This window comes from Gracilinanus agilis, chromosome 1 (genome assembly GCF_016433145.1).
Source record: "Gracilinanus agilis isolate LMUSP501 chromosome 1, AgileGrace, whole genome shotgun sequence".
Taxonomy (NCBI): Eukaryota; Metazoa; Chordata; class Mammalia; order Didelphimorphia; family Didelphidae; genus Gracilinanus; species Gracilinanus agilis.
The window spans coordinates 59,563,445-59,579,497 of record NC_058130.1 but is presented as its reverse complement, the minus strand read 5'-3'; the positions used below and the strand labels follow the sequence as shown (position 1 = coordinate 59,579,497).

Genomic DNA, 16,053 nt, shown 5'->3' with positions numbered 1-16,053 from the left:
ATTCTCTCTCTCTCTCTCTCTTTCTCTCTCTCTCTCTCTCTCTCTCTCTCTCTCTCTCTCTCTCTCTCTCTCTCTCTTTTCCTCTCTCTCTCTCTCTCTCTCTCTCTCTCTCTCTCTCTCTCTCTCTCTCTCTCACACACACACACACACACACACACTCTTTGTTCATTTGGAAGTTGCCAGGAGCTAGTCCTTCCTTAGGGTAACAGCTGGGCCTCATCAGATAGCTAAAGGACACTAGAGGGTCCTGGCAACATGCATTCTAAAGTCTCTGGTCCCAGATTTCTGGAAGAGAAACAACTTAGACTGGAGGAGCCAAAAATCAATCCCTTAGTGAAATAACATCTGGTTTGTGTTTTCCTACGGCTCTCCCACAGCTCTTGGGAGACACTGGCCAGGATACTCAGGGATCCAAAAGTTGGGTTACACAAGTCACTGTGTCCTCGAGTCATAATGGACATTTCCCTTGACTGGGTTGTTACCCAGCAGTCTTAAAGCATGTGTGGAAGGAGTATAGGGTGGGTGACTTTGTAGACAGCATCCTCATGGCTAAGGACCAGATTTTGTCTATTGTTAACTATGAAATAATTCAATTTACATGATGTCTTAGAGTCTACAAACATTAAGGGGGGGATGAGAAAGGAGGAGAAAGGATGGTCAATAGGACAAACGTTCTATAGAGAGGGAAACTGAGGCTAGAGGTGAAGTGCCTTATTTGTGATCACAGAGTCTCTGAATGTGTTGAAAGAGGTCTTAAAACAAGGAGTGTTAAAGCTGCAAGGACCCTTAGAATATAGAATGGGAGAGCTCGAAGGGGCCTTAAAATAGAGAGTGTCAGAGGTAGGAGGGGCCCAAGAGCTCATCTAGTATAATTCTCTTCTTAAATACGGAATAATTAATTGTCATCAAGTCATTTGGTTCTTTTGTACTTTCAGCTCCTCAATTTATCACAGTCATTACTCCCTTCTTAGCCAACAATAATAGGCTTGAATGGCACAGAGAGGGGGATGTATATCTGAACATTTCCTTTTTGAGGGAGGGAGTCTCGATCATTCTTTTTATCAGGAGGCAGGTTCAGGCTCTCAAGGAAACCAGCAATTCTTCTTCTTCAAAGAACCCTAGGCAGAAAACTAATGGGCAAATGTGATAAGAATTGTTCCCTGCTCCCAGGCAGAGACCCAAGGAGCCAGAACAAGTTTGTCCTAAGGCTAGTCCCCAGGATATTCAAAAAATGGGAGCAGTGTCCAAAGGACTTTACTTTTGACAGACAAGAATAAGAAAAACAGAATGATACAGTGACAAGGACCTGGAGTGGAGGTGAGGGTGGAAGGAAAGGAGAGGAGCAGGTGATGATCTGTCCATAGATGGGTCCCTATTGTTCTCAGCACAGGGAAGACAGAGAGCCTTCCCACTGGAGGCCCAGGTGCTAAAGTGAGCCAGTCTGGATCTTGGTTCTTTCCATTTCCTATTGTATGTTGTGATCTTTTTTTTTTTTTTGGGGGGGGGCAACTTTTTAATTCAGCCAAACTCAACAGCTGCACATGTGTAGTTTCCCTGGAGCTTTGGGTCCACGAGCTTTGTCTTTTTCTTCTTCTTTTTGTCCAAATTATTTATTTTTAGTAGTTGATTTTTTTTTTCATGTAAAACATTTCCATCATTAACTTCCTTTTTTTTTTTTAACCCTTACCTTCCGTCTTGAAGTCAGTACTATGTATTGGCTCCAAGGCAGAAGAGTGGTAAGGGTAGGCGATGGGGGTTAAGTGACTTGCCCAGGGTCACACAGCTGGGAAGTGTCTGAGGCCAGATTTGAACCTAGGACCTCCCGTCTCTAGGCCTGGTTCTCAATCCACTGAGCTACCCAGCTGCCCCCCATTAACTTCCTTTTAAAAATATTTGGACGACTATATCTCAATATAATCGGTTTCCCTTGTAATCCTATGTATTTTGTTTTATGCATTTAAAATCATTATTTTGAGAAGGGATCCATATTGCCAAAGAACAGCTGAGTGGTATGGTGAATAGCACTCTGGGCTTGGAGTTGGGGAGACCTGAATTCAAATATGGCCTCAAACATTTACTAGCTGTGTGACCCTGGGCAAGTCACTTAGCCTTTTTTTTTTTAAACCCTTGTACTTTGGTGTATTGTCTCATAGGTGGAAGAGTGGTAAGGGTGGGCAATGGGGGTCAAGTGACTTGCCCAGGGTCACACAGCTGGGAAGTGGCTGAGGCCAGATTTGAACCTAGGACCTCCTGTCTCTAGGCCTGACTCTCACTCCACTGAGCTACCAGCCTTTTAAAAAATCTTCAAAATGGGGATAATGACAGCACTGACCTTCCAGGTTTGTTGTGAGGATGAGATGAGATAATACTTATAAAGCATTTTGCGAACCTTAAATTGCTATGTAAGTGCTAAGGAGAGTTAGCTAGCTTTTAGACCACACTTCAATAATAAGAATAATAACTACCATTTCTATAGCACTTAGTATGTGCTGTGCTCTATACTAAGCTCTTTGTAATTATTATCTCATTTCATGCTCACAGCAACCCTGGGAGATAGGTGCTGTCATTATCCCCACTTTATAGTTGAGGAAACTGAAGTTGAGTGACTTGCCCAGGGTCAAACTGCAAGTTAGCAGTTGAGGCAGGATTTGCACTTAGGTCTTCCAGACTCTAGGTCCAGCACTCCATCTATTGTACTACCTTCTTGCCTTTAAATAATAGGTGCTAGCTATAATTAAAGAGCTCTTTGATACACACAAAAAACTTTGCTGTAGGGCAAAAAGACAGTGAGGAATGATGGTTCAAAATGCTTTTCCCTCCTTCAATCTTGGTCTATTCCTAGACTCTTATGAGACCAGGAAAGAACCCAGCTGGATTTGTTATAGTTCTCCAAGTACAGATCTTTGGGTTCAGAGATTGGGGAAAATAATGGTAGTGGGGCTGAGCCCCTTCTTCCTTACTTCCTTCACCCTCTGAGTCACAGGGCACAGGTGAGTGGGAGAGTGGGGATGGCTCAGTGCAAGCCTATCCTGCAATTAGCAGTTGTTCTAATGATAGCGGATTGAACAGCTAACAAGGATAACACTTCATTGTTGGGTTTTGTTGGAGGAGTGATGACTGACAAGGGGAAGGGGGATGTGATACTAGAGTTTGGGGTCCAGACAGTCAAGCCCTTGGGAAACAGCAAGGGATGGGGAACCAGTTGACATCCAGCTCCCAAGATGCTGAGCTCCCCGATGAAGAATATGGCTCATTCTATACACAGTCGCAGGCTGAGAGCTGGATGGGGCCTTCGGTCTCTAACAGGAAAGAAAGAAACCCATATTCTTTCTCTATGGCCCACCCTCCCTCTGTCCTTATCCTAAGCAGTGTCAAGAGAGTAAACGCTGATTTTCACCCTCCCATGGTCTCACCCCCTACAGACCTAGTAGGCTTGTCCCATTCATCCTCAGGGAAGCTCCCGTCCGAGTAGGGGTAGCTGGTCTTTCTGGGCTCCCCAGGAGGGGGGCTGTTCTTCACCCTACTGGATCGCCATTCCTGGGGGTGCAGGCTGATTCCTGCAGCTGGAGGTACATACGTGCCTGTGAATCAAGCAGAGAGAGGAAAGGCCAACAGCTCACGAGGTCTCTAAGATGGGGGAATCAGAGAACCCCTGGAAGGTTTCATCTTTATTCTTTATCTGCTACCTTCTCCACCCTATTCTCCAACTCCTGTCAGATAGACCTATTCACTGTCCCCAGGAAACATTGGACTTGTCTCAGTTTAAAGCCTTTAACCTTGCTATTCCTCTTTTTCACGCACACTCTGCTATGATCTCTCTACTGGCCCCATCTCCATTATCTAGGGAGCTTCCCTGAATTCCCCAGCCCACAGTAATATCTCCCTCTTCTAGTTTCTTGGGGTATTTGAAATTTATACCACATGACTTAGCACTTGCCTTCAGGTCAATCATTATTTCAAGTAATAATAATGATAATTATGCCTATAGAGTTCCAGGGTGTACAAAATGCATCTGTCTACTTACTGTTCTTCACCTACAGCACTCCATCTCCTAGTGCTGCAATGTTCTCCCTCCCTGTCTTTGCCTCTTAGAATCCTTAGTCACCTTCAGGACTTAGAACAAATACCACTTTCTATAGACCTTTCTTGTTCAGAGCCTTCTCCTTTAAGGTTACTTTCCATTTATTCTATATGTGTTATTCTCTCTCTCTCTCTCTCTCTCTCTCTCTCTCTCTCTCTCTCTCTCTCTCTCTCTCTCCTTCCCTCCTCCCCTCCTTCCCTCTCTTCATCTGTCTATATATCAATATATCAACATATTTATCCATCTATCATTTATCTAGCCATCCATCCATCCATCCATCCATCACTCTATAATCCATCCAGCAATCTATCTATCCATCTATCTTTCTATCTACTGTCTTTTTCTACTGTCCAACTATATCCATCGTGTCTATCTATTATCCATCCATCCACCCATCTATCCATCCATCTATCAGTCTATCTACACAGCCATCCATCCATCCCATATCTCTCTATAATCTCCCCCATTAGTGCCTGCCACATAGAAATGACTTAATAAATGCTTGTTGATGGATTACTTTCCTAGCAATAACCCTTTAAGTTAGAACCTATGCTATGACCCTCATTTTACAAACAAGGAGTTATATGTCCAGGAGTACATCTCTAGCAAGGCACACAATTGGAGACCTCTGTAATTTTGGGAGGGAAACAGCACTAATAATTAGGTATCAGGAAAGTCTTCATGGATGGGCAGTTAGGTGGTACAGTGGTTAAAGTGTTGGGTCTGAAGTCTAGAAGATCCCGTGACTTCATGAGTTCAAATCTGGCCTCAGATACTTTTCTTTGATCATGGGCAAGTCACTTTACCCTGGTTGCCTCTGTTTCCTCATCTGTATAATGAGCTGAAGAAGGAAATGGGAAATCATTTCAATATCTCTGCTAAGAAAATTCCAAATGGGGTCATCTAGAGGTGGACATGACTGAAAAACAACAAAACAACAATAGCAGAGGGCTTTATGGAGGAGTGGAGGAGGTGGTGCCTGAGTTGAGCTTTACAGGAAAATTCTTAGGGAAGGAAGTGAAAGAATACATTTCAGATATGGTGGAAGATAGAATATACAATGTGGAGAATGGTTATTAGGCCAGTTGGGCTAGAGAATTCACAAAGGGAGCGGGTATGAAATTAGTTTGGAAAGGTAGATAGGAGCCAAGTTGTAGAAGGCTTTAAATAGCAACCTGAGGAGTTTGGGTTTTATGTTAGAGGTAGTTAGGAGTCTGAGACAATTTTAAACAAGTGATCATCATGATAGATTTGTATCTTAGGAAGAGTACTGTAGCAGTGTAGACTACAGATTGGAGAGGAAAGCCCTGGAAGTAAGAAGGCCAACAAAGAGTCTAATGCAATAGGTCAGGCAAGGGTTCTCAAGGTCCTGAACTAGGGCTATAATCATGAGAATGGGGAGAAAGGAATGGATATGAAGTCAGAATCCATAGGACTCGGTAACTGGTTTAGAGGTAGGGAGTGAGAGGGAGGGAGGAGTCAAGGATAATTCTCATATTGTGAACCTGAGTACCAGAAGAGTGGTTACCATTAAAAGGGAGAGAAGTTTGCAGCAACTTCTGTTTTGGACATGCTAAATCTGAGATACCAAGGGAAAGTCCAAGGAGAGATGTTGAATAGACAGCTAATGACATGAGACAGGGCAGACAGAAATTTAGGTCTGATCTCTAGATTGGGGAGTCATTTGCTTAGAGATGACAACCCTAAGAACTGACAGGATAATTAAGTAAGAAAGTAGAGACAAAGAAGAGAAAGTTTCTGGCAAAAAAGCCTTGGAGGCCACCTACGCTTGATGGACAAGAAGCATAGGATGATCCACAAAAAAGTCTAAGGAAGGCAAAATTAGAGAAGTGGGAAAACCAGGAAAGAACAGTGTCATGCACACTAAGGAAGTGGGGAACGCCTAGGAAGAAAGCGTGGCCCACAGTTTCAAAATCTGTACAGAGGTCAAGGAGGATGAAGACAGAAAATGTCATTGGATTGATCTGTTAAGACATTGCTGGTAACCTTGGAGAGAGATTTAATCAGAAGGGGAATTTGGGAAGTCAGATTGCAAGGAGAGGTGGATTGGGAGTAGGCAAGGCAATGGAGGCAACAAGCATGGATGCTTCTTTCCAGAAGTTTTACTCTGAAAGGGAGAAAGGGAAAATGGAGATCAACAGCTTGAAGGAATGGCAGAGTCCATTGAAGGTTAGGGAAGATCTATCTATGTCTGTAGGTAGCAGAAAAGAACCAACAAATAAGAATATATTGAAGATGAAGGATGGAGAGAGAGAAAGACAGAGACAGAGGCACAGAGGGAGATAGATAGCAACAGGGAGACAGACACAGACAGAGAGGCAAATGGAGAAACAGAGACAGACAGAGGCAGAGACAAAGTCAGATACAGACAAAAAGACAGAGACGCAGAGAGATACAGACACAAAGACAGAGAAACTCTTATCACGACAAGCTCCCAGAGAAGATGGGAGAGTGAAATCAATGGCAAAAGAATGAAAAATGACTTTGGCCAATGATAAAAGCTTCTTTCTCAGAGAATGGAACAAATAATAAGAGGATAAGGAATGGCATAGAAGGGATTTGAGTGAGATGAAGAGCTTATGACTGATAGCCTCATTTTTCCAATAGAAGAAAGGTTAAATTAATTTTAGTTAGGGAGATTAGATAATTTTCAATGGTTGGCATGGTTGTATGACTTTTATTTAGAGTGAACAGCATTTAACATTCAATAGAAGCAGAGTAGGTGCATGGTGGGGGTAAAGCAGGGTCAGATTTTAGCTACGCATGAGCAACGACAGGGCAAGGAGCAAGGAATTCAGAGGAAGAAGGCACGAGCTAGTCAACCACAGGATGAAAACTGTGAATGGTAGAAAATGAGTCCAGAGGAGGATGGGGGGGGGGATTGGTGATCATGGTGAGAATAAAAATTAGATTTAGGAAGGATGAAGCAGAGGGAGAGATGGAAGGATATGGTAATGATAAGGGAAAAGGATTTCAAGATTCTAGGTCATGGTGCCAGTCAATAGGAAATGGTGATAACGCATGCATGACCATGCCAATGGACAGCTGATAAAGAAAGAAGGCTTAAGTCATGGGAACCTAGAAGGTGGATAAAATGGGAGGTCCAAATATTCAAGGGGATATCAATGTGCACATCAAGTCCCCAAAAATGAAGGCAAAGGCTAGAAGGAGAGAAATACTTTGAGTTAGATACTGAATTCCTTGATTAAAGAGATAATGACAAGGAAATTCTTGGGTGACTGAAACAAAAGACCAAAACTGGATGGCAGTAAGGGATGAAGACAACCTCAAAGTAAACATTACTGAGTAAGGGTGGGAATGAGACAGCATGGAAGACATTACTGAGTGAAGAGGAAGGAATACCTCTCCTCCTCCTGTTGCTGTAGAGGGTTGATGAGAGAAAGAAAGGAAGAGTCTTCAGGGCACTGGAGTGGATTGGCCAGGGATTCAGTACCTTCCATAGGAGATCACTTGATTAAAGAGAGAGTGTGATATGAAGAGATCTAGGATGAAAGGAAGTTAGTTATCGGTGGTGGTAGTGGAGTGGGGGATTGTTCCAGGTTTGAGGAAGCTAGGTGGTAGACAGCATAGTGTCAGATTTCCAGGCAGGAAGACCTGAGTTTGAATTCTGTCTCTGACACTCCTAGCAGTGTGCCTCTAGGCAAGTTGTTCAATTTCTCTGGGCTTCCCATTTCTTCATCTATAAAATGGAGAGTTAGATTCAATGATGTTTAAGATACCTTCCAGCTTTCCATAATATTCCTTTGAGCCATGATTGAATGGTAGGATGGAGGAGGATTAGAGGAGGTATAGTTGAGGTATGGGAAAGAGTGGGAGTGAAATTGAAGTATAGAATATTAGAATCAGATGAGTCCTTTGAACATAGAACATGAGAACAGAAAAGAACTTAGATTTTAGAATCCCATGCCACCTGGAAGGGATTAGAAAGATGATCTAGTCGAACCTGATCATTTTACAGATGGAAAAAGTAAGGGTCACAGAAGGGAAGACATTTGCTTAGGACCCACCATGAGTGAGTAGCCAAACATGTTCTAGAATCCAAGCTTCCCAGGTAACACTTCCCATGGTGCCACACTGCCTCCTGGAGGAGCACCTCTTTCAGGGAGATGAGAGGAAAGGGAATCTATTCCCTGGCAGCATTTCTTTTACAGACAGAAGGAAATTACAACTCCTGGGAACAGACCAGGAAGGAGCCAATCCTCTGAAGGGGGCCTGGAAAATGCCTGGAAAGCAGTGAGAACCAAGGAGGTGGCGACATTCCCTCAAAGAAACCACAGAGGGGCTATTTGCAGAGCTGTCTGCAAAGGAAATCAGCCAACTCCCTAAGACCAAACTGAGCCTCCTTGGAGCCCCCCATTTCAGAGAAATCTCTGCAGCTCTTCCCAGAATAATAAAAAAAAAAAACAGAAACCCAGAGGAAAGCATCACACACACACACACACACTGCCATGTCTTCTCTGTGAAGAGACAGGAAGAGGTCGGGTAGCAGCATTTGATTATAGCTTGACCTTCCTGGGAAAGGCTAAGCTAATAGCCTAGTGGTAGAAATGCCTGTGGACAATGCCATTCTTTGAAAATGTCAAGGTCTTCTTTCTTCTCCCTCCCTGCCTGGGGCCTAGGCAGTCTTTCCAATGTTTCAAAGGTTATGGAGTCCATCAGACACTCGGGAAGGGGGCCAGGCGCCCTGAAACCAGATGGGATCAGTACCAGGCCTGGGAGGAAGGCCAAACCACTTTTTTCAGTCTTCTTCCTTAGGAGGAGAAATCCACAGAGGCTTTTAGGGACCCAGGAGGAGGAGGGGAGTCAAAACTGGTGTGTTTATTGGGGGGAGGTGTGGAATGTGCATTTCTATTCAAGTGCTCCAACTCAGGAGTTGGGAAGAAAGGGAGGTTAATAAGGTCAATAATGGTCTAGGAATAATAATGAGAATAATTATTATTGTTATGTGTGCATTTCTATTTCAATTGGAGAGGGCTGAGAGGAAAGAGATCTGTGAGGACTAACAGGATCTAGAAACGAAAATCATTATTTTGTTGTTGTTCGTCCTTTGTTTTCAAAGAGAACCAATGACATCACAATGTTAGGATAAAATGGCGCATGATGGGAAACGTCTTGACTTGGACGTTATAGTCATCGACTTCACTCTGTCTTCCCAAGTCACTGAAGTCCAATGGAAGGAGGACCAAAGTCAGAGTGACCGGCACTGGCTTGGGATGCCGTTCATGACCATGGTGTCTTCCATGTCTGGCCCAGCTCTAAGCACTCCATAGTATCTGCTTCAGTTGCCAGTGATGGGCAACCTTTTGAGTTTGGTGCGTCAAAATTCGCCAAAAAACCGAGCATAACTCGGGTGGCGTGTCACTTTGAGAAAAAACCCAAAATTTTGCTAGTTTAAATAACAAAAATGTATAATTGTAATATTTAATAAAATATGTAATAAAATAAAAATAAATAAAATAATTACAATATGATTGTAAAATTTAATAAACTGCATTTAATAAACCAAAATAGGTAAATTAATATAGGTAGAATTGTCATCTATAGTGCACAGTGTCTACACTACGCTACAGCAAGTGTTTCATCCTCGGCATGCGGCCCCAAACTTCTCTGTCTGAGGCCACAGATGGCTGCATGTCATCGAAAACAGCTATGCGTGTGACATGCGTGTCATACATAGGTTTGCCATCACTGCTTTAACTCATTGACAGGTTTAAGGCTTTATTATCATTATTAGTTAACAGAATGTGTCTTCCCTCGGACTCTTAACTGCTTTCGTGGCCTCTGACATACTGACTGAACGAGCCAAGTTTCTCTCTACTCTAGGCAATTTTAGGCAGCAAGACAGGGGTCCGGAACCTGGAGTCCATGGACAGTGGGCCAGGGAATCAGTTTTAAGGCTGGTCTGTGAACTTGGATAGAAAAAAAATGACTTCTTTATTTTTAACTAGTTTCTACCTGAAATGTAACATTTCATGTATTTTATTTAATGCATTAAAAAAAAAGCATCATAGGGGGCAGCTGGGTAGCTCAGTGGATTGAGAGCCAGGCCTAGAGACAGGAGGTCCTAGGTTCAAATCCAGCCTCAGACACTTCCCAGCTGTGTGACCCTGGGCAAGTCACTTGACCCCCATTGCCTACCCTTACCACTCTTCCACTTATAAGTCAATACACAGAAGTTAAGGGTTTAAATTAAAAAAAAAAAAGCATCATTCTGAGGAGTCCTTAGGCTTCACCCGACTGCCAAAGGGGTCCAACAACTCAGAAGAGGTTTAGAATCCCTGTTCTAAGATCTTAAGTTGCATTGAAGGTGAGGATCTTCATGAGCAGAAGTAGATCTCCAGATGTTTTATTTATTTTTAAAAAACACATACTTTCTGTCTTGGAAATAACACTAAGTACTGGTTACAAGGTAGAAGAGTGGTAAGGACTAGGCAATTGAAGTCAAGTGACTTGCCCAGGGTCACACAGCTAGGAGGTATCTGAGGATAGATTCGAACCCAGAACTTCCCATCTCTAGGCCTGGCTCTCAGTCCACTGAGCTACCCAGCTACTCCTCCCTATGTTAATAAAATCCCAAGTCTTGTCTCTACTCCCCAAATAATAAATAACATTCCCCCCCACCCATGGAATCAGATTAAAGAAACATAACTTTAGACTGAAAGATTCAAAAACCATCTGATCCAACCCTCTCATTTTGCAGATGAGGAACCAAAGTTCCGGGAATTAATGACTTGCCCAAGATCACATGGTCATTAGTCATTGACCACTCAATAGGTATTATTGTGTGTTTACTAGGAGCCAGGCATTGTGCTATAAATGCTGGATAAACAAGAGGGCAAAAACACCTGGTACCCTGGAGGAGTTCTGTTTTTAATGGGGAGACAACACCCCGATTTCACAGATGAGGAATCTTTTGAATTCCTGGGAGTTATGGGTGATTTGCAGGAGGTCACAAAAACAGTCATGATCAGAGTGGAGATTTGACTGCATACCCTTTGATTCTAAATCTAAACTATTGTTCCTTCTCACAGTTTACACAGCCTCTTGAAGTTTTTGAAGTTTTTGAAGGTAAGCTAGGTGACTTGGTGAATAAAGCACTAGTCCTAGGGTCAGAAAGACCTGAGTTCAAATCCAGCTGTGTGATCCTGGGCAAGTCACTTCACCTTGCTTGCCTCCATTTCCTCATATGTAAACTGAGCTGGAGAAGGAAATGGCAAACCACTCCATTATCTTTTCCAAGAAAACCCAAATGGGATCGTGAAGAGTTGGACATGACTGGAACAACCAAATGATAACAACTCTAAAGTAGTCCCAGAAAGTCTAGGATTTTTGAGAATCAAAAGTTTAGAACTGAATGGGAGCTTTAGAAGTCAAAGACTCTGATTACTTTATTTTGCAGATGAGGAAACAGAGAAACAAAGAGTTTCAATTTGATTCAATAAATGTTTATTAAGCATGTACTATATACTGTGCTAAACTCTGGTTAAGTGACACCCACCAAGTGTCCAAGGTAGGATTTGAACCCAATTCTTCTTGAAGCTAATAAAAAGTATTTTATCTGTTCTAATCCAGAGAGATCATTCGGTTACTAAGGGTTGTGATTCCCAAAGTGGGCGCCACTGCCCCCTGGTGGGTGCTGCAGAGATCTATGGAGGCGGTGATGGCCACAGGTGCATTTATCTTTCCTGTTAATTGCTATTAAAATTTAAAAAAAAAATAATTTCCATGGGGCTAAGTAATATTTTTTCTGGAAAGGGGGCGGTAGGCCAAAAACATTTGGAACCACTGGGTTAGAGGGATTCCAGTCATACTCCAGGGAAAGAATGTCCACAGGATGAAATCATGGCATCACTTTCATGGCTTTTGAAGTCTTTCCCATCTTTTATTTTATTTGAACCTAGTTACTCTGGGAGTCAGACTTTATCACCCTCATTTTAAGGATAAAGGTGTTAGGGCCAGAAGAGGGGAAGAGAATTGATCCAGGTGACCCAATGATGGTAGAGATGGGATTTGAACCCAGATCAGTTCTCTTTCATCTGCATGGATGAACAAATGACTGTCACTGCTACTTCTTGGTTTTATCAAACTCAGTCTTGGCTGGTGACTGGGAATTATCCTAGAACCAGGGATCATCTTAGAACTTTGTGAGATACCCAAAGGCTCTATGAACATGAAAGGGATCTGAATGATCATTACACAAATGAGGAAACTGAGATCTAGGGAGTCTAAGTGATTTGTCCAAGTTTGCAAAACCAGAGATGGGATTTGAACTCTGAACTTCCTCTTTCTCTAGAGTTACTTCTCTCTTTCCTGAATGGTGTGCCCTGAAACTAGAACCCAGGACACCCAGATCCCAGTGCAATAGTTTTTCTACTATAGTGCACTACCAACTGTTCACCATTTCATTTCTAGGAATGCAAACAGATGCCTCTTGGGATTTGTGAACACCCCCAAGTCTAAAGATCCCACATAGCATTCTTGTCAGTATTTCTACTTGGGAGCATCAGTACCCTGAAAGTGGCACAGTCCTATTCTTGTGCTCTCTACCGTTTAAACTCTTTCTCTTCCCCTTCTTCCCAGAAATTTAATGTAAGATGAAAAGAAAAGGTCTCAAGTGTCCTTGAAGCCCAGGTTTATGGGTAAAGGGGAACCAACACCCACTCAGGCAACCCAACTCAAATAGTTTTACCTTGACTCCCGTAGCCTCCCTCCGCTCCAGAGCCATCCCATGATTCCATGGCACTATCTATGCTGGGCACGGTGGTGGCGTAGATCTCAGCCAGCTTGCCAGGCTTCTGTGACTCACTGAGCTCTTCCTCTGTGTCACTGGCTTCATTCAGCCCCCCTGACTTCTTAGGGTAGGAGCCTCCTGAAAATATGATAAGAATTTGGGAGCTAATGAAGACTGATTTTAGGACAAAAGAGATTATGGGTATAGATCTTCCCCTAGTCTTTAACTCCTGCTGAATTCAGTAAAAATTAAGGAGAAGAAAAAGGAAAGAGAGGAAGAGGAGAAGGAGGAAATAGAGGAGGAGGAGAAGAAGGAGAAGGAGAAGGAGAAGGAGAAGAAAGAGGAGGAGAGGAAGAAGAGGAGGAGGAGAGGGAGAGCGAAAGAAGAGGAGGAGGAGAGGGAGAGCGAAAGAAGAGGAGGAGGAGGAGGAGAAAGAAGGAAAGAAGTCAAGGAAGAAAGGAAGAAAAAAGAAAGAAGGAAGAAATGAGAGATGAGATAGAAAGATACAGTCTTTTTCAACCTTCCTTCTTTTCCTCTTCCTCTTCCTCCTCATATTATTCCCACCTTCCACTCCCCCCAAAAGAACACAGACTATTGAATAATCAAATCATAGAAAAGAAAAGGATATAGAAACATAGGAATTTAGATTTGGAAAGCATCATACAGATCATCTTGTCCAATCCTGTTGTATTACAGATGACAAAACTCAAGCACAGAGTGGGGAACTGAACTCAGATTAGACTTGAGGTCAACAGAGTCCCAAGACTAATTCTAAACACACACGCACACACACACACACACGCACACACCTCCTATATCAAAGATATGTGTCTCTCAGTCTAGGTTAACTGATAACACAATTAAGGAGGCAAGATAGTTCAGCTAGGTGAACCCCTCCTTCCCCAACCTCAAAGTAGCAACTATTGCTTATGATCCTAAGGCCATAAGCTTCTCTCCAAGCCTGAATTGGTTTGCTAGAGGTAACAGATAAAAGCAAGGACAGACAAATCTTAACTTGACCTGGTGGTGATTTTGTTATGGATTTTGAAAAAGTATGAGTAGGCAGAGGAGACCTGTATGTTGAGGGTCAGTGATGCTCTGGGGCTCAGGGTACCAGGGTGGCTTTCCTTCCATGTCTATGTTTGTGTTCATCTGGGAAAGTCAGAAGTCCCAGGCACTGAATATGCCAAAGGGCTGTGCGGTGGCCCTCAGTTAGTCTTTCCCTATTTTCTAAGGCACTGCTGTTTCAGAGTTTAACAGATTCTGATAGGCTAGAAGAGAAATGTTCTGATTTATATGTTGTTAAATTCTGTAAATCTACATGGTATCTTTCCTTAAAGGATTTCAAAGAATCTATAGCTCAGCGGTATTCTGAAGCCAGCTCAAACATGCTCAGAAAAGTTGATAGTTAAATGCTCAGTGTGAGTATTTATACCTTGGAAACTGGACCACAAAGGGTTTGCTTTATTATTTTGTTGATTTTCTAGACTTAAGAAAGTGATAAAAAAATTTATGTAGATTATCATGCAGAAAAATCATGTAGATTAAAGTTAAAAGCATGCATATCATTTTTTCCTCTGGAAAGCTGATTTTTAAACATTTACCAGCATGCCCTTGCTACAGCTCTTCTTATTTACCAATGTAGCAAAGATTGGAGAGCTTTCCATTTTACAGATGATGCAAGTAAGGCACAAATTGATTAATTGAGCAACTAATTCTACATCACATAGAAAATCATTGGCATGACCAAGAATATCACTTTTTTTTTTCTGGTCTCCTTACCAATTTCCATCTCTGCTTTATAATAATAGTGATTTTTAAAGTTTTCCCCTAGCAGATTCAACATTATAATACCACACATAAGGTAATAGCTAGCAGGCACTTTAGCTCTCCTTCAATCCACTCATTTTGAGTGTTAAACCATCTCAATATAATCAAGATGTGACTTTTAGGGAGCTGTCCAGTGGTACTCCAATCCTTCCATGAGTTTGTGTACTCATCCATGCCTGCTCTTTTTATGTGATCCTTGTCCATATTATCCTATCAATTCACCAAAGTCACTTCTCTCAGCCAAGTTGGGAGCCTTCCAGCACATTTCAAATGAGAGATAGGGGAGGAGTGATAAAACCCAATGTGATGGAAAGTAGGGAGTATCTATAATGTGGTGGATGCCCCATTTCCAACCCCTAACCTTTGCCCTGCTCCCAGAAACTTGAGCTACTTTTGTCTACAAGAAATGTTGATATACTCACGCTCCATTTGCTTCTTGATCTTGAGGGTGACTGTTTCCCCTGCCATTTGGAGGAGGTGGATGGCTTCACTGAGGGGCTTACCCTTAAGGCTCACATTATTGATGGCTAAGATGCGATCTCCAACGTGGATGGCTCCAGTCCTAAGGAGATGGCACAGACACAGGGTTGGGATTATATACAAGAGATGTCCCTCAGATCTCACAGGGATGTAGTCTGAAGGGTCAGACCAATCTCTTGTTTGGCAATCAAGGCCTCACAGCCTGGAGAGTTAAGGGGGAATTTGCTAAAAGCAAAAGTCTATCATTTTTTAATATTCCATCTCTCACCATAGTGCCTTTGCATACATGATCTTCCATGTTTGAAATGCATTTCTGTACTTCTATCTCTATAGAATCATATCTATAAAACATAGATATAGAATATGTAGAATCATCTATAAAACAAAATATAGAACATATAGAATCTATATCTATAAAACAGATACAGAATCTATAGAACATATAGAACCTTTGTCTATAAAATAGATAATCTATATAGATTATAAAGAGCCCATATCTAAAGAACATATAAAGAACATATATCTATAAAACAGATACAGAATCTATAGAACCTTTGTCTATAAAACACAGATAAAGAATCTATATAGATTATACAGAGTCCATATCTAAAGAACATATAGAAGCTATATCTATAAAATAGATATAGGATCTATAGAATCTATAGCTATAGGATATATAGACTTTCTATATAGAATATATAAAATATATATAGAATCCCAAATTAGGTGGCCTTTCCCAATCTCCTGATCTTATTCATTCTTCCTTCTGAAATTACTTAGTATCACTTTGTGTTTACTTACTTGTATACATATTATACTATAAGCTCCCTGAGGGTAGGAACTGTTTCATTTTTGTCTTCATATTCCTAGTGTCCAGCATAGTAAGTAC

The 16,053-nt window shown here is 42.0% G+C and overlaps 1 protein-coding gene across 1 annotated transcript in view; it reads right to left on the bottom strand.

The window, feature by feature from the left end:
• GRIP2 (glutamate receptor interacting protein 2) overlaps positions 1-16,053 on the bottom strand; it is a 468,329-nt gene that overhangs the window by 19,173 nt on the left and 433,103 nt on the right. Inside the window, exons 18-20 of the mRNA XM_044676082.1 lie at positions 15,107-15,246; positions 12,813-12,992; positions 3,421-3,581 (exon numbers count right to left, since the gene is read on the bottom strand). Coding sequence (XP_044532017.1) covers positions 3,421-3,581; positions 12,813-12,992; positions 15,107-15,246 — 481 coding nt within the window. The remainder of the gene's footprint in view (positions 1-3,420; positions 3,582-12,812; positions 12,993-15,106; positions 15,247-16,053) is intronic.